Consider the following 9072-nt stretch of genomic DNA (forward strand, 5'->3'; position numbering starts at 1 on the left):
ACTGATTTCTTCGTGTTTGAGTACTTTACATGCATAGGTGACTTTACTGAGAACAACTCAAAATATATAACTTTATCAATCTATATACCTTGTATTGTCATGGACCTGAAAAAGCCTATATGTAATTGTAAAGCTATAAAGGGTTGGGGCATTTTAAATTTATCTTTATTTTAATTAAAACTGAATAATTTCAGAATCAAATTGAATTCGTTTTTGTATTTATAAAAGACTTAACCAAAAATTAGAAAATTTTTATCATAAAATACCACAAATCTCTTTTGAGGCAACCAAAACTAGCACATTTTAACGAGAAATTTTAACAAAGAGGCAGTAAAATATATTAAAACTGTGTAACCTCCCCCGGTCTTTAACCATTCAATTGAAAAAAAGAATCTTTCAACCCCGTTCAATTAATTTGCATTAAAACCATTCCCTAAAACTTTCTAAGGATAATTGTCTGACGTTTTGATTTGTTGAACACACCATTTCCTTGTAGATATCTTCCATGGCGTATCCGTACTCCACCCTATTATTATATTCGACAGGAAGCCCAGGAAATTTATTTTCATAGAAACATCCCGGAGCACCACCCCTCATCATCTAAACAACACAGGGTTTGCGATTCTTTATGATAACACCGGGCGAGCCAGACGATCCCTTGTCAAATGTTGTGTGAAATAGAATTTTTCTTGGTGGAAGACGGAGTTCAGTGTAATGATCTTTTTTATCAGGGAAATACTGAACGCTCCAGTTACTTAAATCACTAATGAATCTATCAACATCATTGTTCTGTTCAACAACTCTTGGAAAGACTTCACTGTCTTCCATCATCTGTACACCACCAGGATGCCCAATCAGGTGAACCTCCGATGGAATCTGCATTTGGCAAAATGAGGTCAAAGCTTAAGGTGGGGGGAAATGAACATCAGGTATTTCATGCCTCGACAAATCCAAAACAGCAAAATCAAACTCCTAATGTGTGAATTTGACCAATGATTCAAATCTGAATATCTTTCTTGGATCAATGTTTTGTAGGTGTCGTTTTCTCTCAAATTGTATATAGACTCGGGTGGAATCAATGAAATGTGGTCTAGCTGTAAAATAAAATGAGGAGACATACTTCAAAACAGCAAAAATGTTTTATATGTTCAATGTGTAAGAATGATGTTATTTCTTTCGAGCTAATTTCAATTTTATTATAAAAAAGTGATTTTATTATTTTGATATAAGCATAACATCATGCTGATATATAAAAAAGTAAGATGTTTTTATTCATCTTCTAGTCATATCATTCTAACTCCATGACATATTTAATAAGAAAATTATGTTTTTCATACACTCGTTAAAAATCTTCAAATTATAATTACCTTTTATGCATTATGAAATGAAAATAAATTTATTTTCTATTTAAGGACAGACGATACAAATATTTTTTTTTCTTTGAAAAAGATTTAATATCATGTCACAAGTTTAGAAAAGTGGATAATTCTTAGAATATTTTCTCCTAAGAACTGGAAAATAAAATAGACTAAGAAAATATTAGTAATATATCAATAAAAAACAAATATAGAAAAATCACATTAAGTAAAGGTTTACAGGTGAAAAAACAAATTTCAAAATATGTTACCTTGGTGCTAAAAGTGTAATATAAACCTTAGAAAAATATACTAAGCCGGGTGAATTTTAAGAGGAGGAACAAAATGACAAAAAATTAGCAACATTGCATAGGCTGATTTTTACAATTTAGCTTTTCCTAATAAAATTCACCTGGCTTGGCATATTTTTCTTCAGTTTACATTGCACTTTTAGCACCAAGATAACATACCGGTATTCTGAAATTTGTTTTCACCTGTAAACCTTTACTGAATGTGTTTTGTCTATTTTTATTTTTTCATTGAAAAATTACTAATATTTTCCAAGTGTTTTTCATAATCGTGTTCTTAGGAGAACAAAATCTAAGAACCATCCGTTTTTCTAAACTTGTGACATGATATTTAATCTTTTTCAAAGAAAAAATCTGTATGTATCATCTGTCCTTAAAGATGATATCGATAAAATGAAATGTACTTTTTTATTTGAAGAGATGTAAGAAAAAAGTATTCAAAACTATGGTGACGCAAGATTACTTGCAAAATAATTTAAGTCTCTAAAAAGAGAATTTCATTTCAATTCAGTTTTCTGAAGATTATGACAGCTGTTGCATGAAATTTTAATAAAAGGTTAAACTTAAATATATCGACAGGACATGAAAGCCCGCCGAGGGTATATTAGTAATGCAACATGAAAGGAATGGACGGACTTAATAGGCCAGAAAAAAATACCGTCATTCATAGTTTTATAAAATGTTTATTTCTTTCCTGATATTTTAAATATTATGTATTCTTTGTAAATATGTAAATTTAAAACTCTCCTTGCGAGATAAACTATATAAACATCGAAGGTATGGTCATTGAATATATCTTGAATATCAATAAATAATCAGGGTCACGCGTTTTCTATCTTCTAAATACATAGTCAACACATGTTTGTCGGCTGTTCTTCAGAAAACTGCAGTTGTGCATTGAACAAAATAATGTCATACAGTAATAATATAAAAATATTGTCAAAGCAGGTATCAACATTTGTCTTCGTTTGTAAAGCTCATTATATAAACTGTATTTTAGAAGCGCGTGGGTTTAATATTACTAGTGGTAATTCTATAATAATACTCAAACTTCCCTTTCTTAGAAAGAAATTCTTCAAAATCATATGTTAGTTTTGAATATTTTTAATATTTCAGAGCCAAATGAATTTGAACTACCCTATATATATATTGGATTCCGAAAAATTTATAAAAATTCTTACAAACAAACATATATTGCGGGTTTTAGTAAATGTTAAACCAAGCCTCTTTCGTTACTCCTCACTAAGACATTGATAGTAGTGAAGGAAAAACTGCAAGAGTACTGTGCAACAATATCTTCAAGAAGTGGTGTGTAACAGATATACAGTCAAGGGACATAATTATTCGCCACTTCAAAATGGCCGCTGAAGTTTTACAAAGCGCACCTTGATATTTAGGAGCTGTTTAAAAATTAATAAATGCTCATCTTACCTCAATACTTTGCTAAATTGCCTTTCATCTTTAATACTTCATTTAGTCTGCCGGGAATTGTCTCATACAGGGCCTCGATGTCGGAAGTTGGTATATTTTCCCAGGCAGTCCGAATTTCCGCCATCAGCTGATCTTTTGTGTTAATGAATTCGGCACGGGTTTCCAGTGTTCTTTTTAATTTTAACCAAATGTTCTCGATGATATTTAGATCAGGGGACTGGACAGGCCATGATGTTGTAATTATGTTGTTATTGGCGATGTATTCTTTTACTAAATTAGCTCTATGAACGGGAGCATTGTCGTCCATGAATACATATGCGTTATCTGGAAAATGTCTGGCTAAAACGGGCCAAAGGTTGTTGTCTAATATTTCAATATATTTTCTTGCATTTATGTTACCTTCAACACTAGTTTAAGTTCCCATTCCTTTTATACAAACACAACCCCAGATCATGATACTCAGCTGTCGTCGAGATGGCGGACACACAAGCTGCGCACTGTACTTTTCCTCGTCTTTTCTCCAGATATAAACTTTCTTATTTTTTCCTATTTCTATCTGGCTTTCATCACTGAACACCCATTTATTCCACTCACGATCAACAATCCAATTTCTCCTCTCCTTGCACCATTTACAGCGAGTTTTTTTGTTGGCCTCACGAATAGCGACTTTTTTCTTGGCAACCCTTCGTTTGTACCCAAGCTCGTGAATTTTTCTTTTTATAGTTCTTGTACAAAATCTATGATCGTTTTCCTCATTTATTATACCTGAAATGTCCTCGTAAGTTCTTCGTCTGTTTTCTTTAACTACAAGTGAAAGTTTGTTTTTGTCTCTGTCGGTAAACACTTTCTTCCTCCCCCTTCCTCGTCGATTTTCTACCTGTCCCGATTCATCAAACTTTTTAACAATACTACGTATTGTTGACCTAGGGATTCCTAAAATCCTCGCCAATTCTGATGTATTTCTGTTGTTTTTATATGCTTCTACAGCCATATTTCTGACGGACGTATCTAATTCTTTCCCCTTGCGACCCATGTTGTTTTCAGATATATTTATCGACAAACAATATAGCAGACGACAAAAATATTGTGTATACGTCATCAATTTTAGTATTACAACACAAAGATAAAAATAGAATGGGAAAATCTTTTGTCTAAAAATAGCGCTCAGCTCTACTTTACCGAACATGCGAGAAAACGTGACGCGATTTAGGCGGAAGTGGCGAATAATTATGTCCCTTGACTGTAGATACTCAAAACTTCCAAAGAACTTTTAGACAATTTGAAATCACTAGGAACACTCACTAGCTATATTTACGTTTTAGGCGCCGAACGTACACGATAATAGAACCCAGGTCTCTCAATCACCAAGCAAACGCTCTATCACCGTAATCGGTCACTTTATTTAGTCACATAATATGTACTTCATGGTGGTTATTCACAATACTCGATACAACAAGGGCAAATCTTCGTTCAGTTTAAAATAAAATATCAGTTGTCGTGTAACAATGTAAAGTGTTGCTACTCTGCAGAGCGTGGCTTAATTTCCTTTTGGGTAATAGTGATTATTAAGAAACGGTTCTCTGGAATCAGATTCACTTATATACATGAAAGAGTAACATGTAAAGTTATTTAGAATTTCATATAAAAGCTGAAATATTTTACTTCTAACGGCGAATGATTGAAATGGAACAATTGTTACGCGTTTTTACAGTGGCAAAAAGTACTGTTTTCAATTTTTTATTAAATTTATTTAGCTTTACATCAATTAAAAGGTTGTGAAGAACGAAAAAGAGTTGAGAAAAGTCTCCATTTTGTGTGTGCTTCATGCAACAGGAGGATAGATCATTGATACTTCCCTAGAAGCTCAAGTCATTTGGTCGGCTCTTAGCTTTCGTGTATTAAGTTCGATACACAGGATGAAATTACACCATTCAGCCGATGGAATGGTGACTGAATGTTCACTGAATGGTCATTGAAAGGTCAATGAAAAGATCCTTTCCCGTGACTTTTCCGTGATCATTCAGTTGTCATTCGGTGGACTAAATAGCAGATACACTTCAGTGACCTTTCAGTTATCATTCAATTGCATCCTTTTATTGAATAATCGACTTATTTTGTTACTTAGAAAATACCTTTTCCTGATTTGATAGCATCATATTTATCTATTTTTTTTTTTTCACAAACTCGGAATCGAACCCTGGCCTCTAGTTTGAAAGTCTGTGACCTTATCTATTCCGCTACGATTTTATGTTGATAATTGGTGAATTAAAATTGATGAAATTGTTGAAATGGAACACGGGTTCACATGATGTAACAAGGAGCTGCGATGTGTATATATTCTTGTCTTGGCTTGGAATATTTTTAATAACTTTATATTACACTTTTAGCACCAAGATAACATATTGGAACATTTCTTTTCATCTGTAAACTTTCACTGAGTGTGATGTGTCTATATTTGTTTTTTCATTGAGATATTACTACTATTTTCCAAGTCTATTTCATTTTCCAGTTCTTTGGAGAAAAAATTCTAAGAATTATTCACTTTTCTGAACCTGTGACATTATATAAAGTATCTTCCAAGAAAATTTTTGTTTGTATCATCTGTCCTTATTAAATTTTGATTCGAGAATCGGATCATTATTTTTGATCACTTAGTGAATTTTTGTTTTCTAAATCTAATTAGAAAATTAAAAATCATTTTAAATTTTATGAGTCCACAGTTACATTGTTATAATTTATTTTGTAACATTATAGATAAATACTTATCTAGACATATTTTCTAGTCTATAATCACATTATCTGAGCTCAAAATTTTACCAGTTTTGGGTACCTTAATTTTTTTTACGTCACGATAGGAAAAAAAAAACAAAGTTAAGATTTGATAACAAATTTATTAAATGTATTGTTGAGGAACGACAATTGTTTATAAACCATTAAGCAAGTGACAAAAGTGACAAGTGGCAAGTGACAAAATTGCTAAATTGAGACTGAAATGTTTCTAACAGATAACGGAAAGGTCACTAAAAGACGACTGAAAGACGACGGAAAGGTCACTGAAAGTCGACAGAAAGATCAATGAAAGTTGACGGAAAGGTTACTGAAAGTTGACGGAAAGTCACTAAAGTTGACGAAAAGATCACTGAAAGTTGAACGGAAAAGTCACTAACAGTTTATGGAAATTGTCCACGGAATGGTGACTGAAAGATCGATGAATTGTACCTGACATTTAGTTTCAACTGACAGGTTTCGTTTCTTCCTAAGTACACTTAATTCTGACAAAATTCTAGATCTTTTCTGCAGTAGAGTTTTAAAAATCAGATATCCAGAAAACATAACACATGTTCAATTAAAATTCACAGAAATCACAAACAATTATAATAGAATCTCCCATTGTTTGTGGCTGTATAATATTCTTATTCAAGAAAATGTGTGTTTTATCCTAAAATCTTGATAAGGAAACACACACACACTCACACAGAAGACGGTAGAAATTCAACAGAGCAGGTTTTATTTTCGGTTACTATGACCCTATGGTAACTAAATATGGAAGGATAATGCACTTGATCGAATTTAAAATAAATGAATAAGTATATATTTATAAGCCTTCACTAAATGCCTAAATGTCTTACTTCATATCTATGACTCAGAATATGGTTTTTTTTATTTACTAAAGACCTGTTAAATATCTCTGGTCTCTCAACTAAGGAAAAATGAATGCCCAAAAATGATGATAAAATGTCAGAAGTGCAATGCAATTTGGTGAAATTTTAAAAATTTATTTTTTTTTGAAAGTCAGTAAATGACTCATTGTTTAATTTGGAAATAAAACTTTCTTTATGATATTTATTGTATTGAGCTTTAAATGTAGACTGAGTAATTTTTATCTGACCAAGTTATTGTCATGGATGATGCTTATAAAATGTTAAACCATGTCTATAGTACAACTGAAAAATAATGACCGGTAGTGTTTCCGAAAAAAAAATATTGATTTAAAATATCTTTTTAACAATAAATTCAAAAAAGAATTTTAAAAGTGTTAAACCAGAACTCATATACCATTCAAAGTTTAAACTGCTATAATTATCACTACCAGCATTAATGACAATCAAGTATACATCTTATCTACTTATTCAGTTCTGTCATGAGTATAACATTTGATGTTTTGCTCCCCAACTTGTAAAAAGTGGTAAATTTTAATAGACCATGTATATGCCTGAGCACCTATTTTATCAAATTCAGAAATATTGATATATTGTTATTATTATTACTGACCTGAAAAAGCACCCTGAATCACATGTAGACATGTTATGATGAGGCCGTTTCCCACACGGAAACCTGTTCCTAAAGGATGACCATCAATGTAAATAAGTCCAACACTTCTGCTGACTTCTACTTTGATTTCACTGGTCATCACTTCTCGTTGAATGGCTCCTTTAGAGAATGGATACGTAGGTCCTATATTTGTCAGCATCGCATTATCTCTCGCATCCTAATAAAAAATATATCAGGGTAAATTAAAATACAAACTACTCGGTCCATAAGACTTTATTACAACGTTTGGCTCTCATTGCTAGTCTAAGGACAAAATAGGGTAACCCATCATTTGGCCCCCGATTTTAGTTGTCTTTCAGAATGATCCAACAGTTTATCAATGAAAACCTGTTTTCACCCCTGCCGCAATATGATAATTGGTTTTAAGATTTAAAATATACAGGAGTCACAGTGAGTTCAGGAAATAGGTCAATTTTCGGAATTTCTCATTTTCATGCAAATTTTCATTAATTTTACAGCTCATTATCTTTCGGAAAACATAGAGCACATGCTTGCCTATCGACCAAATTTAAACATTTAAATCAGATGCAGCATATGTGTAAAAATCTCAGATAAGCAAGCGTGTGCTCTATGTTTTTCGAAGACAAATGTATTCCAAATATGATGAAATTGCACCAGAATTGAGAAAATTCGGAAAAATGTCCTATTTCTGCACCCTCTAGTGCTTCCATGCATGAAAGCTTTGGATCCAAATTAGTGCTTGTCTTAAAGTAAGCATCATTTTAACTTTTTAAATACAAACTATAACAATCTAACCATTGTTCTGATTTTTATATCAAATAAGGGGCCAGACTCAGCTGTAACCCTATCTTGTCCTTTAGTTACATTCGTTTCTAAATTAAAGGTGAGTATTAACTGTGTTCAATAATTTAAGTAATGAATATATGCCGAATACTGTTACTTTTCATATGGAATAGTATAGGCATATATCTTACTTGAAACATTGTCATTCAAATGTCCAAAAATTACCTACAGGAGTCCGATTATTACATAATGGGAATTTATATGCAGGTATTGTTTCCTACCCGTCTAATAAGTAGATAAAATGAGATAGAAAAACAGTGTTTAAACTCTTGTTTCATTTCATTCATTGAATGGCAGCCTCTCCATGTGAGTGAAAAATTCTCGAGAGGGACGTTATACAAAAAACAATCATTCATTCAATGGCAGACATTCAGCTTAATAGGACAGCTGCTCGGTAGTGAAGGAATTTTTTTCTGGATTTTTTTAATTTATTATATGCATAAATCTAAGTTAATATAGACACATTTTTGGATGATATTATAAGAATCACTATGAAAAGTAAAAATGTGGATATTTTTTGTGAAGTTTTAATTCATATAATGAAAATTTACATGTTTTAAAAGCCATCGGGGAACAAATATAATGAAATGTATAAATTAGCAGAGTCTTTCTCAGAAGTCAAATTAACTTCGCTTATTCAAAATGCTGTATCAGAAACACTTTCAAAAAATGCATTCAAATAATAAAAAGGTTTAAATTCGAATTTTTCGCATAGATTTGGTATATTAAAATTACCTAATTCCCTTGCGTTTGCCTTCCCTGAAGTTTTACCCTACATTTTTTGGAAGCTGAACTTTTTTTTTTATTTATCTTCTTCTTTTTTTTTTTTTTTTTTTTTTTTT

The 9072-nt window shown here is 31.8% G+C and overlaps 1 protein-coding gene across 1 annotated transcript; it reads right to left on the bottom strand.

Moving 5' to 3' along the window:
- Nucleotides 1-405: 405 nt before the first annotated feature.
- Nucleotides 406-7579, bottom strand: LOC134250359 (uncharacterized). The gene is made up of 2 exons (XM_062732715.1): nt 7367-7579; nt 406-1094 (listed from the first exon to the last, which is right to left on the bottom strand). Exons 1-2 carry the CDS (start codon nt 7563-7565, stop codon nt 973-975), a joined length of 321 nt encoding a protein of 106 aa, XP_062588699.1. The 5' UTR covers nt 7566-7579; the 3' UTR covers nt 406-972.
- Nucleotides 7580-9072: the final 1493 nt, after the last annotated feature.

The sequence above is a fragment of the Saccostrea cucullata genome, unplaced genomic scaffold (genome assembly GCF_032062105.1).
Source record: "Saccostrea cucullata isolate Sc308-1 unplaced genomic scaffold, CSIRO_AGI_Scuc_v1 ctg1792, whole genome shotgun sequence".
In the NCBI taxonomy this organism is placed as follows: domain Eukaryota; kingdom Metazoa; phylum Mollusca; class Bivalvia; order Ostreida; family Ostreidae; genus Saccostrea; species Saccostrea cuccullata.